The sequence below is a fragment of the Lampetra planeri genome, chromosome 1 (assembly GCF_965212315.1).
Source record: "Lampetra planeri chromosome 1, kcLamPlan1.2.h2, whole genome shotgun sequence".
NCBI lineage: Eukaryota > Metazoa > Chordata > Hyperoartia > Petromyzontiformes > Petromyzontidae > Lampetra > Lampetra planeri.
Window position 1 is genome coordinate 27173037 of NC_136107.1, and position 24734 is coordinate 27197770.

The following is a 24734-nucleotide window of genomic DNA, read 5'->3' on the forward strand; positions in this document are numbered from 1 at the left end:
TTCGCACACACACACAAAAGACAAAGATGCCCCCGTGTAGACTTTAACAGACTGTTGGGGCAAGTGCTGTTAGCGAGCACCTATGAAGGCCGGAACGGCACGCGAGGAGGTGGGGGTGGCCAGCACCACGCCCGGCCGCCTTTGTCTCCCAAGTGACGACATTTACACATCGCACGAGGTGCTCATTTGAGGCTGAGTCGACCCAGGGGAGCGCCCAAGGACCGATTCAGATAATCGTCACTGGGTGTTGGCCGTGAGCGGGAATCGAACTCTGTCCACCGGGTTTGTAGTTTCAGAGCGCCAACCACTGCACCACCGCTCTCCACACCGCCACCCCACACACACGCACACATGCCCACACACACACACGCACACATGCCCACACACACTCACGCACACATGCCCCCACACACACACACACACATACCCCCGTATAGCCTTTAACAGACTGTTGGGGCAAGTGCTGTTAGCGAGCACCTATGAATGCCCAGACGGCATACGCTGGGGTGGGTTTTTTACACATCGCACACGGGCACTCATTTGAAGCTGAGTTGACCTCAGGGAAGCCCAGGACCGGCTCAATACGACCGCCGCTGGCGTTGGTTGGCGACCGTGAGCGTGACATTGAACTCGGTTCGCGCCGGGTTCGTAGTGCAGCCGCAGGTCGTCCCAACAACTCTCAATACCGCTCCCCATCACGCGCAGCTCACACATACAAAGACAAAGACCCCCACCCCCCAACCGTATAGCCTTCAACAGACTGTTGGGGCAAGAGGACAACTCTCACGCGCACGCACATGGCGCGCGCCGTGGCTCGAACGTCGCAAGGTCTCCCCTCCGATGGTCAATCTCGCTGCTTGGCGCGCAACTTCTTGTCCTTGACCCTGCGGTTCTGGAACCAGATGGTGATCTGGCGCTCCGAGAGGCTCGTCTCGCTCGAGATGAGCCGCCGCGTCTCCTTGCTCACGAAGCGGCAGGCGGCGTAGTGCGCCTCGAGCTCCTTCAGCTGCCCCTTGGTGTAGGGGACGCGCTTCTTGCGCACACGCCGCTGCCCCCCCGGGGCGTCTCCGCATCCTCCGACTCCCGCGGCGCCTGCGACTCCTCCGCCGCATCCTCCGACTCCCGCAGCAGCAGCCGCAGCAGCAGCCGCAGCAGCAGCAGCAGCCGCCGCCGCTGTCGGATCGAGCGTCCCCCGTGCGTAATCCCCACACACCGACACACAACGACAAAGAGCCTCCCTATAGCCTGCGCAGAGCGTTGGGGGAAAGTGCTGTTAGGCCGACACGCAAAGATAGCCTCGTCTAGCAAGTGCTGTTCGGCGACACACGAAGATAAATGTCCCCCCTATAGCGTCAACGGGCTGTGCGGGCAAGTGGTGAGCCCCTATGAATGCCGGCGCGACACATCAGGGGCATGGGAGGCCAGCACCACGCCCGGCCGCCTTTGTCTCCCCCGTGGCCACGTGTACACATCGCACCAGGTGCTCATTTGAGACTGAGTCGACTTAGGGGAGGGCCCAGGAGCGGCTCAAATATTTCAACTCGAGTCACCGGGTTCGGAGGGCAGCGTGCTCACTACTACAATGCCGCTCCCCTGACAAACACACACACATGAAGACAAAGATCCCCCGTATAGCCTGTAACGAACTGTTGGGCAAGTGCTGTTAGCGAGTAGCACCTATGAAGGCCGGCACGGCACACGAGGGGCTGTGCGGCCAGCACCACGCTCGACCGCCTTTGTCTCCCTAGTGGCGATGTTTACACACCGCACCGGGTACTTTTTTGAGGATGAGTCGACCTAGGGGAGGCCCAGGACCGATTCAGATAATCGTCACTGGTGTTGGCCGTGATCGGGAATCGAACTCGAGTCAGCGGGTTCGTAGCGCAGCGCGCACACACAAACACACACACACGCGCACACACACGCACACACGCACGCACACACGCACACACACGTACACACGCACGCACACACACGCACACACACACACACGCACACACACGTGCACGCACACGCACACACACGCGCACACACACGCACACACACACACACGCACACACACGTGCACGCACACGCACACACACGCCGTAGCGCAGTATGTTTTTTTTACAAAAAGACAAATTGGTCTTCGAGTGATACAAATAGATGCGCATCAAATGACAACAAAATAACGGAGCCTCCTCCAGACGGCCGTGGCACGCGCTACAAAAGTGCGGACGACGCTGGTTTTCCACTTTGACGTCGCGGCGACGTTAGCCGCGTCCACGCGAGCGATTTTGGGACAGAGAGAGAGAGAAAACACGAGTGGCATCGCGTGCGCCCGTCCAACGCAACGTACGTGTTATGTATATCGTGTATTGTTCAATTTAAATCACAGTTCCTATGATTACTGTTGTGACATTGTTTTTATAGCTTCATTTTGGTGATTCCCAATCATATGGTTAATCTAAATTGTCTCATGGTTGTTGTTGTTGTTGTTGGCTTGCACCACATTGTCATTTTTGCACACAGCGTTTTAACACGTTCTTTTTGGAATATTTGATGATTTATTCCAGGATGTTTCTGTTGCGCGTCGTCGCTTTGGGATGTTCTGTGTTCATATTTTGTTTGTTGCGGTTGTACCCGACTTAAGGGCCGCATGGCTCACAGGGCTATACCTAATAAATGAAACTTGAAAAACTTGAAACTGATTCGAGCCAAGACAGACAGCCCTGCTGACGAGATACTGCGCGTCAAAACCGGTCCGGAGTTTGACGGCCTTGGAATCGCTGCTGCTGCTGAGAGTAGGCCCTCCCAGAAGGCCATGCCGCTGGTGGGTTGTGTAAGAAATATACATATATATATAAACCTTTTATTATATTTTGGTACTGTCAAAGGAGGTCTAATGATTTTTTTCGATTTAAAGCTTTCGTGACTGCCGGGATTCATCTTCTTGGTTCTTTCGGTAAAGTCACGTAGAAGGGAAGTAATAAAATAATAATGTTTTATTTTTATTATTTTATTACTTCCCTTCTACGTGACTTTACCAAAAGAACCAAGAAGAGGTCTAATGATGTATATGCTCACTCCGAGTCCTCATTACTTTGCTAGTGCGTTGTCTTTGAGCTGTACGCCTTTTGGCGTCCTCTGGTCTAACACCAATTGAAACGAGGCTCAAAAGAAAGTCGTCTCAGGTATGGACCAATAAGTTTCAAGGACAATGCATATGTTATCAGAGTGTGTTTTTTGTTTGCATTTTGACCACAAGTATTGTGATTAATGCAAACATGATTCCTTGTAAAAAGGTTTCAGTTTTGTTGCCAGAAAAAAAGGGGAAAAACCCTATTATTATAAATATATATATTTTCTCTTTTGGTGTGAAACGAGGAATGTGTGTTAAGGAGTATCCGTGTATTTATTTCGTGAATTACATTCTCCGCAAGCACGCGAATTATTCATTATCATTACGAGCTATGTGATCAGATCGGGCGGGTGTGGTGTTTCGGGTTGGTGGGTTCATGTTGATGCGATTAGACATTCACAGTACAGCAAGTGGGTTACGTGAGCCCGTCTGTGCGGAGTTTTGAGCGTTCATCCCCTCGAAAGCGCGAGTCACGAGTCGTGGACGATTTTTATTAATTTTATCCTAGCAAAGCGTTTTTTTTTGTAAATACAAAGCAAAGAAACGATATAAAATATATATTTAAAGAATGTGGCCAAGTATCCCAGTGTAGGGCCATCCGATGCAGGAACATTGAGACTCAATCAAGTTATCATCATCATGATTATAATATTTGAGCTATCATTACGATTGTTCTACCCCTGGTATTCCACAGAAGTTACACGCCAAATGAAACAATGAAGCTAGTTTGTATTTTACTAGGTAAGGCCCACTGAGCTACATAGCTGTTTTATCACAATCGACCTGACCACAAATGATAGCTCAACGAAGTCGGCTTATCCTATGGACATTTATAGCAGCCAGATACTCAAAACGTGTGTTTCTAAACGTGGAGTGAAACACCGGAGAGCCCTTCGAAAAAAACAATCCACGCGACCACGGGAAGAGAGAGAGAGACACGCAAACTCCAAATCGACAGCAATCAGGGTTTGGCTCGATCTCACGAACCCTGCATACCAGGCGAGGGAGTTCACATCTCTCCACTGCGGCGCCTCATTAATTTGAACGTATAGATCTCTGTGTGGGCCAGAGGACCGATAGTCTAACAGGGGAATTACCTCGCCATGGGAAAGAGGAACCACACGGCTCACTGCCTCCTTAATCCGTCACGATTGGGAGAGGGAAAATGCCTTCAATTCGTATCCATTGCCACTATTGCTGCAGCAGTAGCCTATATATATGTATTTTTATAGTGCCACCAAGGTCATATTGTGAAAATAAATATATCGGCTAAACATCCTCATGCAGGACTATCTTGAAAAAAACACAAGTCACGAGGCTCAATGCGGCTTTGCATTCGTGGATTAAATATAGAATTAGATATTGATTTTGTGGATCGAACACAGTTGTCGGCAGGGCTATGATTTGCGTGCACTTCTGTGCGTTTATAAATGTGGTTTCAGTGGGGGGTGTGCGACGTAGAGGCGCTGGGGGGTAAAGTTGGGGTGGTGGAGGGGGGCACAAACTTGGCTCGCCCAGGTAACACGCGAACCTCGGGCACCACGATGATAGCGACTAGGCCGGACGTCACGTGGTGGAGAATGGTCCAACTACGCTCACGACCTGCGTCACGTGTGCGGCAGGCGTGGCATCCAGCGGCGAGTCGACAAAGTGTCCTATCAGGGTGCCGATCGTTCTATGTCCGGGTTGCTTCTGTCCAAGACGACTGCAGGAACAATCCACCACCACCACAACCACCAACCCTCTCTAAAAGAACAACCGCCATTCGCCACTAAGTGGCGGTGACGTCACCACGACGCTTGTGCCAGGCTATGTGCACCTTGAGGCCACGTGAAGTGTCGAACGCCCGCTGGCAAGAGGGCACGGGGCAGACCCAGGTGTCACGGGTCGACTGACTGAGATGACTAAGATGACTGGCTGATGCACCACCTGTGCCCCCTACTGTGCCAACTTGCTGTGCTTTAGCCACCCGGCGCCCCGCTCGTTGTTGTGAGCGTCGCTACTCCGCCCTCCGTTGTTGTTGGAGGGCGACTGCCTCCAACTGCCCAGTAGCGTCCTTAACGAGCCTCCTCCACAGAGGCCGATCTTGAGACCGCTGGTACCAGTCATCGGCAAGTCCACTCAGCTCCACATCCTCCTGTACCACATCACTCCATCTCTTCTCCAACCCGTGCCGCGCCCGTTTAGCCCCCTCTATCCAGCCGAACAAAAGCTGTTTAGGCATGCGGTGGCTGGGCATTCGGGCTACATGACCCAGCCAAAGCAGCCTTGCCTGCCGGAGAAGCTCAGGATTTGTGAGCTACTCACACAATCCAGCCTGGTTAAACCCAGGATGGATCGTAGGCAGGCTAGCCTAAATGTTTCTAACCGGCGAAGATGTTCCATTAGGGGGGTCCACGTTTCGCAAGCGTAGAGAAGGGAGGGAATGACCGTGGCAGAGAAGACCTGAAGCTTCGTGCGGAGAGATTGACCAGGTAGCTTCCACACAGCGTTACGCAACCGATGAAAAGATAATGCTGATCGACTGATTCGGAGTGAGACCTCTGCTCTTAAACCGGAGCCGGTCATAAGCACACTACCCAGGTATGGGAAAATCTCCACTCTATCCACAACTGCCCTATCACCAATTGGGCGTTGTGGGGGTGGAGTGTCCGATGGTATAAAATAACCAGGCAGGTGCTTAGTTTTGGTGAGGCTGATGGTATGGCCTCACCTCTTGGTGGCAAGCTCCAGGTTCAGCAGCAGCGCCTCTAACTCCTCCTCGGAGTGAGCAGCAATTACCAGATCATCAGCATACATAACGTGGTTTAGCAATAGGGAGCCATCTCTTGACCGCACCCGGGCATCGATCAGTCTCCCATTGTATCTGTACCAAATGGAAATTCCTCCGGTGCAGCTATTGAAGGCTTCACGAACTACGTGGTCAAAATAGATGTTAAATAATGTGGAGCCAAAGGACATCCCTGTCGCACATTCTCCAGTTATTTTTAACAGTACTCTCTTCATTGTTCAGCCAGCATTGGTATAAAGATGGGCATTTTCGTTCTTTTGTCTATCATGTGTATCAGACCTCCCCTCCCCCTCTCTGTCCATTGTGTTGGCGTGTGCAGCAGCAACCGCGTACAAGCCGTCGTCCATTTTTTTGGCCCCGCCCCCCCCCCCTCCCGATGCGTTGTACTTAGCACTCCGTGCTGTCTTTGAGCCCCGCCCCCATCCCTCCCGATACGTTCCATTCATTGGCTACCACATTCTGATGAGCTCCCCCCCCCCTCTCCTCCCCCTTCAACTTGCTTATAAGGGATTACATCTTGAATCATTGCCTCACTTGATGCAGCTAATTCGGCTGTGACGGTCCCACCTGATGACGGAGACTTGTGTTGCCTCCGAAACGTCGTGATTTTTGTTTTATTTTATTTTATTTTCATTAATTTTGATGTTTTACCTACGTGACTTTACCGAAAAAACCTAAGAATATGATTCCTTGCAGTCACGAAACCTTCAAATCTAGAATCCCTGTCGCACGCCAAGGTGTACAGGGAATGGCTCTGACTCCCGGCGATGTAGTTTTACCCGGGCCGGCTCACCATCATGAAGGTCCTTAATGATCGTGAGCAGATGATCAGGGACTCCGAAAGCACGAATAATAATTTAGAGCCCAGGCCTACTGATGGTATCATAGGCCTTGACCACCACCACAAACACCACCCTCTCTACACCACCACAACCACAAACCCTCTCTACGCCACCACTACCACCACAACCACCATAGGAACCAACCATCTCTACACCACCACAACCACGAACCATCTCTATACCACCACAACCATCACAACCACCGAACATCTCTACACCACCACAAGCACCAACCATCTCTACACCACCACAACCACCACCCTTACTACATCACCACAACCACCACCCTCACTACACCACCACAACCACCACCCTCACTACACCACCACAACCACCACCCTCACTACACCACAACCACCACCCTCACTACACCACCACAACCACCACCCTCACTACAATACCAAAACCACCACCCTCACTACACCACCACAACCACCACCCTCACTACACCACAACCACCACCCTCACTATACCACCACAACCACCACCCTCTCCACACCACCACAACCACCACCCTCTCTACACCACCACAACCACCACCCTCACGACACCACCACAACCATCACCATCACTACACCACCACAATCACCACTATCATCTCGACACCACCACAACCATCACCCTCTCTACACCACCACAACCACCAACCTCACTACACCATCACAACCACTACCCTCACTACACCACCACAACCACCACCCTCACTACACCACCACCCTCTCTAAACCAACACATCCACCACCCTCTCTACACCACCACAACCACCGAACATCTCTACACCACCAAAACCACCACCCTCACTACACCACCACAACCACCACCCTCACTACATCACCACAACCACCACCCTTTCTACATCACCACAACCACCACCTTCACTACACCACCACAACCACAACCCTCACTACACCACCACAATCACCACCATCCTCTCTACACCACCACAACCATCACGCTCTCTACACCACCACAACCATCACCTCACTACACCACCGCAACCACCACCCTCACTACACCACCACAACCACCACCCTCTATACACCACCACAACCACCACCCCACCACCCTCTATACACCACCACAACCACCACCACAACCATCACCCTCACTACACCACGACAACCACCACCCTCACTACACCACCACAACCACCACCCTCACTACACCACCACAACCACCACCCTCACTACACCACCACAACCAACACCCTCTCTACACCACCACAACCATCACCCTTTCTACACCACCACAACCATCACCCTCTCTACACCACCACAACCACCAACCTCACTACACCATCACAACCACCACCCTCACTACACCACCACAACCACCACCCTCTATACACCACCACAACCACCACCCTCTCTACACCACCACGACCACCACCCTCTCTACATTACCACAACCATCACCCTCACTACACCACACCCACCACCCTCACTACACCACCACAACCACCGAACATCTCTACACCACCATAACCACCACCTTCTCTACACCACCACAACCACCACCCTCTCTACACCACCACAACCACCACCATCTCTACACCACCACAACCACCACCACCCTCTCTACATCACCACAACCATCACCCTCACTACACCACCACAACCACCACCCTCACTACACCACCACAATCACCACCATCCTCTCTACACCACCACAACCATCACCCTCTCTACACCACCACAACCAATATCCTCTCTACACCACCACAACCATCACCATCACTACACCACCTCAACCACCACCCTCACTACACCACCACAACCACCACCTTCACTACACCACCACAACCACCACCCTCTCTACACCAACACAACCACCACCATCTCTACACCACCACAACCACCACCACCCTCTCTACATCACCACAACCATCACCCTCACTACACCACCACAACCACCACCCTCACTACACCACCACAATCACCACCATCCTCTCTACACCACCACAACCACCACCATCTCTACACCACCACAACCAGCACCACCCTCTCTACATCACCACAACCATCACCCTCACTACACCACCACAACCACCACCCTCACTACACCACCACAATCACCACCATCCTCTCTACACCACCACAACCATCACCCTCTCTACACCACCACAACCAATATCCTCTCTACACCACCACAACCATCACCATCACTACACCACCTCAACCACCACCCTCACTACACCACCACAACCACCACCTTCACTACACCACCACAACCACCACCTTCTCTACACCACCACAACCACCACCCTCACTACACCATCACAACCACTACCCTCACTACACCACCACAACCACCACCCTCACTACACCACCACCCTCTCTAAACCAACACATCCACCACCCTCTCTACACCACCACAACCACCGAACATCTCTACACCACCAAAACCACCACCCTCACTACACCACCACAACCACCACCCTCACTACATCACCACAACCACCACCCTTTCTACATCACCACAACCACCACCTTCACTACACCACCACAACCACAACCCTCACTACACCACCACAATCACCACCATCCTCTCTACACCACCACAACCATCACGCTCTCTACACCACCACAACCATCACCTCACTACACCACCGCAACCACCACCCTCACTACACCACCACAACCACCACCCTCTATACACCACCACAACCACCACCCCACCACCCTCTATACACCACCACAACCACCACCACAACCATCACCCTCACTACACCACGACAACCACCACCCTCACTACACCACCACAACCACCACCCTCACTACACCACCACAACCACCACCCTCACTACACCACCACAACCAACACCCTCTCTACACCACCACAACCATCACCCTTTCTACACCACCACAACCATCACCCTCTCTACACCACCACAACCACCAACCTCACTACACCATCACAACCACCACCCTCACTACACCACCACAACCACCACCCTCTATACACCACCACAACCACCACCCTCTCTACACCACCACGACCACCACCCTCTCTACACTACCACAACCATCACCCTCACTACACCACACCCACCACCCTCACTACACCACCACAACCACCGAACATCTCTACACCACCATAACCACCACCTTCTCTACACCACCACAACCACCACCCTCTCTACACCACCACAACCACCACCATCTCTACACCACCACAACCACCACCACCCTCTCTACATCACCACAACCATCACCCTCACTACACCACCACAACCACCACCCTCACTACACCACCACAATCACCACCATCCTCTCTACACCACCACAACCATCACCCTCTCTACACCACCACAACCAATATCCTCTCTACACCACCACAACCATCACCATCACTACACCACCTCAACCACCACCCTCACTACACCACCACAACCACCACCTTCACTACACCACCACAACCACCACCCTCTCTACACCAACACAACCACCACCATCTCTACACCACCACAACCACCACCACCCTCTCTACATCACCACAACCATCACCCTCACTACACCACCACAACCACAACCCTCACTACACCACCACAATCACCACCATCCTCTCTACACCACCACAACCACCACCATCTCTACACCACCACAACCACCACCACCCTCTCTACATCACCACAACCATCACCCTCACTACACCACCACAACCACCACCCTCACTACACCACCACAATCACCACCATCCTCTCTACACCACCACAACCATCACCCTCTCTACACCACCACAACCAATATCCTCTCTACACCACCACAACCATCACCATCACTACACCACCTCAACCACCACCCTCACTACACCACCACAACCACCACCTTCACTACACCACCACAACCACCACCTTCTCTACACCACCACAACCACCACCCTCACTACACCCTCACAAGCACCACCCTCACTACACCACCACAACCACCACCCTCTTTTCACCACCACAACTACCACCCTCTCTGCACCACCACAACCACCACCCTCACTACACCACCACAACCACCACCCTTACTACACCACCACAACCACCACCCTCACTACACCACCACAACCATCACCCTCTCTACACCACCACAACCATCACCCGCTCTACACCACCACAACCACCACCCTCACTACACCACCACAACCACCACCCTCACTACACCACCACCACAACCATCACCATCACTACACCACCACAACCATCACCATCACTACACCACCACAACCACCACCCTCTCTACACCAGCACAACCACCACCCTCACTACACCACCACAACTACAACCCTCTCTACACCACCACCACAACCACCACCCTCACTACACCACTACAACCACCACCCTTTCTACATCACCACAACCACCACGCTCACTACACCACAACTACCACCCTCACTACACCACCACCCTCACTACACCACCACAACCACCACTCTCACTACACCACCACAATCACCACCATCCTCTCTACACCACCACAACCATCACCCTCTCTACACCACCACAACCAATATCCTCTCTACACCACCACAACCATCACCATCACTACACCACCTCAACCACCACCCTCACTACACCACCACAACCACCACCTTCACTACACCACCACAACCACCACCTTCTCTACACCACCACAACCACCACCCTCTTTTCACCACCACAACTACCACCCTCTCTGCACCACCACAACCACCACCCTCACTACACCACCACAACCACCACCCTTACTACACCACCACAACCACCACCCTCACTACACCACCACAACCATCACCCTCTCTACACCACCACAACCATCACCCGCTCTACACCACCACAACCACCACCCTCACTACACCACCACAACCACCACCCTCACTACACCACCACCACAACCATCACCATCACTACACCACCACAACCATCACCATCACTACACCACCACAACCACCACCCTCTCTACACCAGCACAACCACCACCCTCACTACACCACCACAACTACAACCCTCTCTACACCACCACCACAACCACCACCCTCACTACACCACTACAACCACCACCCTTTCTACATCACCACAACCACCACGCTCACTACACCACAACTACCACCCTCACTACACCACCACCCTCACTACACCACCACAACCACCACTCTCACTACACCACCACAACCACCACCCTCACAACACCACCACAACCATCACCCTCACTACACCACCACAACCATCACCCTCTTTACACCACCACAACCATCACCCTTTCTACACAACCACAACCACCATCCTCACTACACCACCACAACCACCACCCTCACGACACCACCACAACCACCACCCTCTCTACACCACCACAACCACCACCCTCACTACACCACCACAACCATCACCATCACTACACCACCACAATCACCACTATCCTCTCTACACCACCACAACCACCAACCTCACTACACCACCACAACCACCACCCTCACTACACCACCACAACCACCACCCTCACTACACCACCACAACCACCACCCTCACTACACCACCACAACCACCACCCTCACTACACCACCACAACCAACACCCTCTCTACACCACCACAACCACCACCCTATCTACACCACCACAACCACCACCCTCTCTACACTACCACAACCATCACCCTCACTACACCACACCCACCACCCTCACTACACCACCACAACCACCGAACATCTCTACACCACCATAACCACCACCTTCTCTACACCACCACAGCCATCACCCTCGCAACACCACCACAACCACCACCCTCTCTACACCACCACAACCACCACTCTCACAACACCACCACAACCACCACCCTCTCTACACCACCACAACCACCACCATCTCTACACCACCACAACCACCACCACCCGCTCTACACCACCACAACCACCACCCTTACTACATCACCACAACCACCACCCTCACTACACCACCACAACCATCACCATCACTACACCACCACAACCATCACCATCACTACACCACCACAACCACCACCCTCTCTACACCACCACAACCACCACCCTCACTAAACCACCACAACTACAACCCTCTCTACACCACCACCACAACCACCACCCTCACTACACCACCACAACCACCACCCTCTCTACACCACCACAACCACCACGCTCACTACACCACAACCACCACCCTCACTACACCACCACCCTCACTACACCACCACAACCACCACTCTCAATACACCACCACAACCACCACCCTCACTACACCACCACAACCATCACCCTCTCTACAACACCACAACCATCACCCTCTTTACACCATCACAACCATCACCCTCACTACACCACCACAACCATCACCCTCTCTACACCACCACCACCATCACCCTCTCTACACCACCACAAACATCACCCGCTCTACACCACCACAACCACCACCCTCACTATATCACCACAACCATCACCATCACTACACCACCACAACCATCACCCTCCCTACACAACCACAACCACCACCCTCACTACACCACCACAACCACCACCCTCACTACACCACCACAACCATCACCCTCTCTAAACCACCACAACCACCAACCTCACTACACCACCACAACCACAACCCTCACTACACCACCACAACCACCACCCTCACTACATCACCACAACCATCACCCTCACTACACCACCACAACCACCACCCTTACTACACCACCACAATCACCACCCTCACTACACCACCACAACCACCACCCTCTCTACACCACCACAACCACCACTCTCACTACACCACCACAACCACCACCCTCACTACACCACCACAACCACCACCCTCACTACACCACCACAACCAACACCCTCACTACACCACCACAACCACCACCCTCTCTACACCACCACCCTCTCTACACCACAACCTTCGCCCTCTCTACACCACCACATCCACCAAACTCTCTGCACCACAACCACCACCCTCACTATACCACCACAACTATCAAACTCTCGACACCACCACCGCAACCATCTCCCACTCTATACCAACACAACCATCACCCTCACTACACCACCACCACTCTACACCACCACTACCACCCTCTCTACACCACTACTACCACCCCAAGGCCGTAACCATGGAGTCAACATTGGGGGGCACCAAATCTTCAAGGGGGTCTGGGGGTCCCAACCCAGAAAAAAAATCTAAATTTGAAAACTCACTTCCTGCCATTTCCTGCCTAAAAATATTTCTAAATTCACTAACATATGTGATGGATTTTTTATTTATTTTTTACAATAATGTCTAATAGTGTATTGTATTACATTGCTCTGTTTTTACTTTTTTACCAGTTCTTGTTTCATTGTAAGTAATGTTTGAGATTAGGGATTAATAAAGTACAACCATAATCATATACATATAAATCTATGCATTGATTTATACGATGACAAGTCCAGATTTTGTAGCCAAGGTTTAGAAAATTGTTATTTTAATTTACATAGCATAGCAATTATGATTACTTTTATATTCTTTACAGGGGGGACATTGAGCATATTTGAATATTGGGGGGAGATGTGTCCCCCCCCCAAAATATATGTTAATTACGGCCTCTTCACCACCACCACTACCACCCTCTCTACACCACCACGGCAACCACCACCCTCTCTACACCACCACCACAACCACAGTCTCTACACCACCACCAACACACAACCACCACCCTCTCTACACCACCACCACTACCACCCTCTCTACACCACCACTACCCTCTCTACACGATCACCACCCTCTCTACACCACCACGGCAACCACCACCATCTCTACACCACCACCACAACCACCACCAACTTCTCTACACCACGACAACCACAACCACCCTCTCTACACCACCACTCCTCTCTCTACACCATCACCAACCTATCTACACCACCACGGCAACCACCACCCTCTCTACACCACCACCACACAACCACAACCACCCTCTCTACACCACCACCACACCACTACAACCACAACCACAATCACCACCCTCTCAACACCACCACCACCACCACACAACCACAACCACCCTCTCTACACCACCACCACAACCACCCTCTCTACACCACCACCACCACACTACCACAACCACAACCACCACCCTCTCGACTTGCGCGGCCCAACACCGCTACCAGAAGCAGGCGCCACGCGTCGCCTCTTCCCGGTTGGAGGCGCGTGGCCACAGGGTAGGCGGGACGCGCGTGCACCTCGCGCGGCGTGTGCGCGATGTGCACGCGCGCTGACTCCACGTGGTAGGCGCGTGCACACACAGGTCACGTCAACCGCGTTGGCCGCGTGCGTTCGAATGTGAGTTCGGACGCACGCCGCGGGCTCGACTCCGACGGGGAAACTCTCCCACGCGCGCCGACGCGTCCGCGACATGAACAGAGGCCCCCCCAGCTCTTTAGATTTTAGTCCGAGTCGACCTAAAGCGCGGCCAAAGCCGTGCAGTGGGCGTGGGGGGTCTTTGTGTCGTGGGGATGCGGTCAGCGTGCCGCGCTCCGGACCCACAGACACACGGTGCCGATTATAATGTGACGCAGTTCCGGGCCTTCCCTAGGTCGACTCAGCCTCAAATGGGTACCTGGCGCGATGTGTAAACATCAGCACTGATAGGGAGACAAAGGCGGCCGGGGGCGGTGCTGGCCGTCCATCCCCCCCCCCCTCGTGTGCCGTGCCGGCCTTAATAGGTGCTCGCTAACAGCACTTGCCCCTATCAGTCTGTAAAGGCTATACGGGGGATCTTCACACAATGTTTGTCTTTTGTATTGTGGGAAGCGGCCGTGCAGTGGTTAGCGCACATCGCCACGAACCCAGTGACCCGAGTTCGATTCCAGCCCACGGGCCCAAAACACCAGTGCCGATTATATGACGCGGTCCCGGGCCTCGTCTAGATCGACTCAGCCTCAAATGAGTACCTGGCGCGATGTGTAAACATCACCACTTGGGGGGGGGGGAAGACAAAGGCGGCCGGGCGTGGAACTTGAAACCCAACCGCTTCGTGAGCCGTACCCGCCTTGAATTGCCACTCGCTAACAGCACTTGCACCAACAGAATAAAGACGCTGACAAATATAGAGAGATGTGTGTATTTGTATTTATATTCATTTGCATGTCCACGTCTGCGCCTGACGAACCCCGATTGATCCGCGCGTCCTTCGAGGAGCGCGGGGAACGGCCCAGGGACGAATGTAGACTCTGGGATGCACGCGGTTTGATGACCCGCGGTGTCGGTTCGGCTCGAGTCTGGCTCGCTTGGACGAACCCTCGTGAACTAACGCCCACCGTGCTACTAAAGGAGCCTTCCCCCATTCCGCCGTTGGAGTCCCAATGAGAAGCGGAAATTGATTTATTAAATAAAAATAAATATATAACTCGTAATAATCATGAGCGTCGTTTGTGTTGAATGTAAATAACAAACGCGTGGCTTTTGGTGGAGGCTTCGGCATTTGGATAGAAGGCTTCGTCAGGGGGTCTTGGTATTGGGGAGCGGTAGTGTAGGGCAGTGGCTCGTATTCTTCTGCTTAAGCTGGGGTACGTGACCCAGCCAGATCAATTTTTTTTTTATAGAAGTTAAAAAATCGAAAACACAAATGAAGCACGGCCCCGTAAGTACAACTTACTTTACCGAAGCCACGTGTGTATCGACATCATACATGTTCGTGTCGATTGTGTAACTACTGAGAACAAACGGGGTACAAGGCCACAGTCAATGTCAAGGACCGAGCCGACTCGCGCTCCGAGATTTCTTCTCTCTCTCTCAAATTCCCGCTTGCAACCAACATCCTGGCGGCGGTCACGTCAATCACTGCGATGACGCTTGGGTCTCAAGACAGGGCCTCGCCTAGGTCGACTCAGCCTTAACTTCACTTCCACGGAGGGGAGGAGGCAAAGCCTTCCCCGCGGGCGTGGTGGGGAGTTGACCAGCCCACCAACCCCGGCGCGTATCGATCGCGCCGCTCGCTCAGGGACACTTGCCCCAACAGTCTGTTGAGACGACACGGGGGGGGGGGGTGTTCGTCTCTGGCGTTGCAGAGGATACAGGCGCCCCAACGTTCGTCTCTGGGCTACCCCGAGAGACCATCACGAGACGGAGAGAGACACAGAGAGAGACACAGAGAGAGACACACAGAGAGAGACGCAGAGAGAGACGCAGAGAGAGACACAGAGAGACACACAGTGAGAGACACAGAGAGAGAAACAGAGAGAGACACCGAGACACAGCGAGAGACACAGAGACAGAGAGCGAGACACAGGGAGAGACACAGAGAGAGAGTGACAGAGACACAGAGAGACACACAGAGAGACACACAGAGAGAGACGCAGAGAGAGAGAGAGACACAGAGAGAGAGACGCAGAGAGAGACACAGAGACACACATAGAGAGACGCAGAGAGAGACACAGAGACAGAGAGAGATGTTTACTCGTCAAGGCTGTCTTAAACACCCAGAGCCACGCGCCCAGGCCTACGGGACGGCAATGCTTGGCACAATATCTTTCTCTCGCTCTCCTTTTCCGGACATGCGATGTGAAATGTGCAGTTAATTACACATATTTGAGAGGGGGGGGGGGGGTCTAATAATATTTTGAAAGAACGCGTTCATAACTTGTTTTTTAGACATCGTATTTATCTTGTTTGTTTTTTGCTTGAGCGCGTGTAGACCGTTGACGTGTTGGTGAACATCCAAATTATAATCTTGACCTGAAGCTTTGGCGACGGCAGGAATGCATATGCTTTGGGTCTTTTGGTAAAATCACGTAGATAGGTTCAAAGAAAATAAAATAACAAAAAACTCAACCTATCTACGTGCCTTCACCGAAAGACCCAAATAATATCCAAATTATATATATATACTCTACAGGCTACAATGCAATCTTAACGTTTTATATGCAGTATATGTGTACATAATCACAAAGACAAAGATCCCGCTCCCGCCTATAGCCTGAACAGAATGTTGGGGCAAGTGGTCCTCGCGAGGAGCAGCCAGCACCACGCCCGGCCGCCTTTGTCTCCCCCAGTGGCGATGTTTACACACCGCACCAGGTACTCATTTGAGGCTGAGTCGACCCAGAGGAGGCCCAGAACCGGTTCAGATGCTCGCCACCGTTCTTGGCCGCGAGCAGGAATCGAAATTGGGCCGGCGGGTTCGTAACGCAGTGCATGGACCGATGTGGGTGTGTGGGGAGCGGTGGGGGAGCGGTTAGCGCACTGCGCTAAGAACCCGGCCAGCCGAGTTCGATTCCCGTTCACGGCCAACAACAGTGACGGTTATGTGAACCGGTCCTGGGCCTCCCCTAGGTCGACTCAGCCTCAAACGAGTACCCGATGCGGTGTGTAAACATCGCCAATAGGGAGACAAAGGCGGCCGGGCTTGGTGTTGGCTACCGACGCCATCGTGTGCCGTGCCGACATTCATAGGATGCTCGCGAACAGGACTTACCATGGTATACCCACACTACTCACGCAATGTATACAACACTAGTCACTGTTTAAATCGTTCGTCATGTATTAACATCTGCACTTGGTGTTATGGGTTACAGTGCTAATGCGTTTTCTGTTTGTTCAAATATACACCATATTGTTAAAAATGCTAACATTATAACTCAAACAATGCGAGTGATACACTACTTCACGAGTGGAAACATTGCGCAATAGAGCGCTTCGAATTACTTGGAAAGCGATGTTATTACAGCGGAAACGCCTATATAAAATATCCAGCTGAATAAAAATTGTGAATCTCTTTTTTTTATACGTATTAAAAATTGCCAAATAGTAATTTTGTTTCGGAGTTCATCAAATGTCGTGGACAGCAGTGACCTCTTAAATGAATGAACACGCAAATTAGGGCCTCTGCAGTTCGCGACTCTTACACAAAAGGGTCTTTAACGTTCACTCGGAAGCATACTCGTGCACTTTGGTCATTCGGCTGAGCCAAGTTTGTAGGAAGATGTAATTTTCACACGTACATATATATATACAAATACAAAGATCCCCCTGTATAGCCTTGGACAGACTGTTGGGGCAAGCGTCGTTGGCGAGCCCCAGTACCGCTGCTTGTATTCTCCATTGCTATTGGTCGTGAGCGGGAATTGGAATTGAACTCGGGTCGCCGGGTTCGTACAGTAGTGCGCTAACCACTACACTACTGATCCCCCCCCCCCCCACGTTTATTCGAACCCACACTCACTTATGCTGCCTCTATAATACGAACAGGTCCAGGATATGTGTTGTGGGATTTTTTGTAACTCAGGTGTTTTATGAATTCAGTGTGGAGGATTATTTGCGCAATATTATTAGTGAGATTTTGACTTAAAATTGCATAATTGCAACAATAACAAAATACTAGTTTAAGGATATATCATGAAAATATTTACGGGGCTAAATTGGAGTTAATCATTCGTTGTTAACGAAGCGTATTCTGTTAACGCGCTATATATATACACACAAACACTTTACGAGACACTCACAACGTAGAAATTTCAAATGAAATATACACACACACATTTGACTTGGACGAAACATCGTTATAAATTCGAGTTTAATTTGTCAATCATTGAAACGTGAATGCTGTACGCATTGACTATTCGACGTAGGATTATTACGCGTAATAAAGGTTTCGAAGATTTAACAACAACAAACACACCCACGAGTGAATGCATCCGGAGGTCAATGTTACTTATCCTGTTGTAGACAAGTTTAACTCAAAGCTCCGTGATTCGGCGAATAACTCCCTCGCTCTCTCTCTCACTAAATGCGGCTTGGTCAGCTCAATTAATTGTCCACACGTTCATGGTGCAAATTCGGCTTTCAGACTCTCCGCCTCGGCCTCGTCTTAGCGTCTACAATTAGTCGCCGGCCTGCCACAGAATATCGCTCTCGACTCTGATGTCACGTTCGCCCGTCGTCAGCCTCGTGGTTATAAATTTAGTTTCATGTTATTTTTGTTAAACAAAAAAACTAATAATTGGCAGCATTACGGAGTGTTGCGACAGCCCCCGCCGCCACTTAAAACGCCCAGCAACAAAAGTCAAAGTAACTAAAATTGTAATAGTTTAAAAAGCGAATACGTGTTTATACGAATCGAGCGGGGTTATAGGAAACTTGCGGGTAAGAGAGCAAAAGAAAACCCCCATAGACTCCATGCAGATGCAATGGGGGACTACTCAGAGTGCACGCGTGGTGATGTTGGTGGTGGTGGATGAGTGGCAGGGGGAGCGAGCTCCCTACTACCCTGAACCATCACACTGCCCCCCCCCTCCACCCCCCCCACCCACAAGCCCCCACACCACCCCTCCCCAAGTCCCCCACCCACCACCCACCCACGGTTACCTGCGTGCTGCGGGGACCACAACGCGCCGGGCTGAGGTGCCCACGCCTGATGGGGGTCGTGAGCAGCGTGCAGGAACGCGGCGTCGGCCCTGCCGGACACGTCCAGGTAGGGCGACACGGGCTGGTGCTGGTGCTGCTGCTGCTGGTGGTGGTGGTACCCGCCCGCGTACCCCTGGTGGTACTGGTGGTAGAAGCCGTAATCTTTCGCCCAGAACACGTCGTCCGCGGCGGACGACGAACCGACCCCTCCGGCCGCCACGGGCGACTCGGCGGCCCTGCCGTGCACGGGGTTGGACGCGTGGAGCGGCGCGTGCGGGTGGCCTGGCCGCAGGAGTTGGCCTCCACCACCACCACCACCCCCTCCACCGTGGTGGTGGTGGTGGCTTGCACCTCCGTGGCCACAGCCCAGAGCCTTGTCCGGCTCCGGGGAGCAGCAGCCGCCGCCGTGGTCGTGGTCGTTGTGTTGTTGTTGGTGTTGTTGGTGGTGTCCCGCCGAGGAGCGTTCCGAGAAGGAGCCCGGAGGCGGCGCTTGCTGCGCGGCAGCGGCCGCCGCTGCTGCTGCGGCAGCGGCGGCCGCGATGGAGTAGGAGAGGGGCGAGTGGCTCACCCAGTTGCGGTATTGGCCACTGCCCGGGAACGACGCGGTGCCGAGCGCCTCCATGTTTCTGCGCCTCCGTGTGCCGTGCGGTGTTTATTTGAGCGCGGGATCTGCACATGTGAACCCGGGGGGGGAGGGGGGGGTGGAGGAGGGGGGGGGCGGGAGCGAGGGGGGAGGGGTGGATGGGGGGCACGTGGGGATGTGTGTGTCTGTGCAGGGGAGGGGGGCTATGTGGTGAAGGTCATGGTTATGTGGCTAGCTGGACGGGCTTGGGTTGGCTTGGCTGGCTGTCTGTGCGAGCTTGGCTTTGCCGGACGCTGGCTGCTGAGACGAGGAGGAAGGGAGCAGCAGCAGCAGCATCATCAGCAGCAGCAAAAGGGAGAGGCAGGCGTTGGGGGGTGTGGGGTGGTGCGGGGGGGTGGTGGTTGCAGTGTCGGAATGTGCCAATAAAGCGGCCTGACATTGACATTGACGGACGCTTTATTGGTCTCGTGCCTGCATTGGCCGGGCCGCCGTCACGTGGCGGATGAACGGCGGAGAGGATTTTTTGGTCTTCGTCGTGGTGAGACACGAGAGGGGGGGGTGAGAGGGGGGGTGAGAGAGGGGGGGGGGGGGTGAGAGGGGGTGAGAGAGGGGGGGGGGGAGGTGAGAGAGAGGGGGGTGAGAGTGGGGGGTGAGAGAGAGGGGGGTGAGAGGGGGGGGTGAGAGAGAGGGGGGTGAGAAGGGGGGTGACAGAGAGAGAGGGAGTGAGAGACGAGAGAGAGAGGGGGGTGAGAGACGAGAGAGGGGGGGGGGTGAGACAAGAGAGAGGGGGGGGGGGTGAGACAAGAGAGAGGGGGGGGGGGCTAGAGAGATGGAGGGGGTGAGAGAGATGGAGAGGGGAGCGAGAGATAGTGAGGGAGAGGAAATCGGAGCGATGTTGTGTTTGGTATGCAATGCATGATACAACCTCCCCCACTTTCCCACTCCATCCCGAAAGGCCGAGTGCAATTCAAGCTCGCTTCACGTGTGTGTTTGTGTGTTTGCGTGTAAGTGTTTGTGTGTGTGCTGCTTGTTGTTGTTGTACAATCGCATCCTGATTATTGCGAGCGCGTGGATTTGTTGGAGGCCACCGTTGTCACGCCAGGGTCGAGTGGTCATCATCGAAGGTGCATCGTGTTATTTGCCTTGGGGGTGCTACTTTATAATAAACACATATTGGCCTTTTTTGTTTGCTTTCTAATGCAGTATTTGTCAAAGCACCATGTGTAAAAGTTATACTTTCCAATGAAAGCAATTCGTGTTATCTGCGTAGCTATATATATATGGCCATTTGTGAAAAGAGAGCTTCATAGCTCATCGGATTCCTCCAGTATTCAGAAATATTCTGATACATTTATACAAATATATCTGAGGTGGCATTTCCGCCGAACACATCTGCAGGTCAATGCAGTAGTCAGCATCTCCGTGGCGCGCCCAGTATTTCCGTGGGTTTTTTTTTACGTTGAACTTCTTTCGCACCCTACGTAGTCAACCCGCGCTCATCACGAAATCATGACGGGGCCGGTGGCTGCCCATCACAGTCTGATCGGTCATTCTCCAGCATGGTCACGCGTGGTGCGTGACACCTTGATGGTGTATTATGATGTCTGAATACGTTTACATTTTGTTTAATGTTTGTGAGCAATTGCATCATAGCACAAAGTGTGGCCAGTGATTGTGAATTGACGCCGTCCTTAACAAACAACCATGAGGACATGTGCAACAACAAAACACGCACACACACACACGACCTCTGTGTGCGATCTTTCCACAGTTCCATTTGTTGTTGTTGTTGTTTTGGAACTTTGTGGTTTGCCAGCGTGAATGATTGTTCTCAAATGATGATGACGAGTGTGTGTTGTTGGTCTCTCGTGAACTGACAGATTTGATTTCGACTACTGAGGTTGCTTATCTTGTACACAAAATAAGATGCCCCGTATAGCCTGTAACAGACTGTTGGGGCAAGTGCTGTTAGCGAGCAATGCTCACACATCGTACCAGGTACTCATTTGAGGCTAAGTCGACCTAGGGGAGGCCCATGACCGGTTCAGAAAATCGTCACTGGGTGTTGGCCGTGAGCGGGAATCAAACCCGGGTCGACGGTTTCGTAGCGCAGTGCGCTAACCGCTACACTACCGCACACACACAGACACACACAGACACACACACGCGCACTTCCTCTGAGTGCGAAATCATTATAGGCATGGCCTTGTGATGGAAATTATTTTCCACATTTTTGTTTTATTACCTCCATGCATCGTGATCACGAGAGGCGAGCAGCGAATTCTCGGTGGAAGATGACTTTCATCCGGAAGTGGATTGAACTAATGGCTGCTGATGATAATGCTGATGGTGATGCTACATATTCACTCGAAGGAACGGATTCCGTGGCGGCTTCTACGCGTTTGGTGTTCACAGTAAATAATGTTGATTTGAAGTTTTCGTGACTGCAGGAATCCATACTCTGTGGTGCTTTCGGTAAAGTCACGTAGTAAAGTCACGTAGTAAAGTCACGTAGTAAAGTCACGTAGTAAAGTCACGTCGATCTCCTGTCCTCTGCAGTTCTCCTGCTGTGTTTGTCTCACCTGATGACGGTTGCTTGAGTTGCGATCGAAACGTCGTGATCTAATTACCAATTATCTGACAAGACAAATAGAGGCGGGTTTTTGTGTGACTTTTCCATGCATGAAAATGATGGAACCACTGCGTCACGTGGCTCCATAATTTACTCCAGTTAAGAGAATGCACAATGAATTCAGTGCATCCTCGTTTTTCAATATCCTGTGTGCATCGCAAGTCTTGTTCCATACGATACAACTTTGTGTTATAGAGTAAAAATGCCAATGCAACTATGGGCATGAAATACATAAGTGTATGCATATTTGTACGATAAATGTATGGATTCCATTTGATAAATGTCAGTGGTCCATGCCTGGAAAAAAAACACAATTCAAATATATATGATGTATGTGATAAATGTTCTGTGAAGTGTCGGGCCTGAGAAATGCGTATTACTAGTGGATGTTACGACTGTATAGAGCCAGAGCAAAAACGAGTACAGTAAATAATGTGTTTGTGCAAACAGCCCGACTTCAAAACAAACCTTGTCACCAACACGAGAACGGCCTTGTGGAATATCCGAATGGGAGTCATCTGCATCTTCATTTCGATCATCGTAATACGCAACTTGTGCCAGAGTCAGATGTACGCGTCCATATATTAATAGGGCGGCCTGACATTCGAGGTGAAGTATGGTCAAACCGCCCCCACCCCCCCCCCCCCTCACTTGAACTCAAAGCGCAGGCGAGGCCTTTTTATCCCAGCGTTGGATTAAGAAAGGGCCGTCTACGTCTATATTTTTTACAATATTCGTCAAATTATTACAGTGCACAGTTTGCCGTATCTGTTATTAAAATATACTGTATACATTTCTTGGCGAGCTGGAATCAACGCGATTGTTGAGCAACGCAAAACCTTCATATTATATTACGTGCACGACGTTATTTTACACATCGTGCACATTGCAAGGGCCATTCCTCGAAACGTCGCCTATGAATATATTTACTCTTGAGGGCAGTGTTTGACAGATGTGTTCGGTTTGTGCTATTTGCCCGCATGATGCGCCACTACCGACGTAGAATCACGACTGTTCGTATAAACTCAATAAGTGTCCACGTTTACTACTTGAACGAACCCGTGGACCCGAGTTCGATTCCCTGCTCTGGGCCTCCCCTAGGTTGACTCAGCCTCAAATGAGTACCTGGTGCGGTGTGTAGTAAACATCGGCACTGGGGAGACAAAGGCGGCCGGGCGTGGTTCTGGCCAACCCACCCCCCTTTCGTGTGCCGTGCCGGTCTTCATAGGTGCTCGCTAACAGCACTTGCCCCAACAGTCTGTTAAGGCTATGAAGAGGGATCTTTGTCTTTGTTTGTGCTTTCTCGCACTAACACACAAATACAAAGCTGCCCCCTATAGTTCGAACAGACTGTTGGGGAAAGTGCCGTTAGCGAGCACCTATGAAGGCCGAAACTGCGCGCGAGGGGGTGGGTGGCCAG

At 52.2% G+C, this 24734-nt stretch overlaps 1 protein-coding gene across 1 annotated transcript; it reads right to left on the minus strand.

The window, feature by feature from the left end:
• Positions 1–828: 828 nt before the first annotated feature.
• On the minus strand, positions 829–20721 carry LOC144729806 (uncharacterized). The gene is made up of 2 exons (XM_078610660.1): positions 20040–20721; positions 829–1080 (listed from the first exon to the last, which is right to left on the minus strand). Exons 1-2 carry the CDS (start codon positions 20719–20721, stop codon positions 845–847), a joined length of 918 nt encoding a protein of 305 aa, XP_078466786.1. The 3' UTR covers positions 829–844.
• Between the last annotated feature and the right edge of the window lie 4013 nt (positions 20722–24734).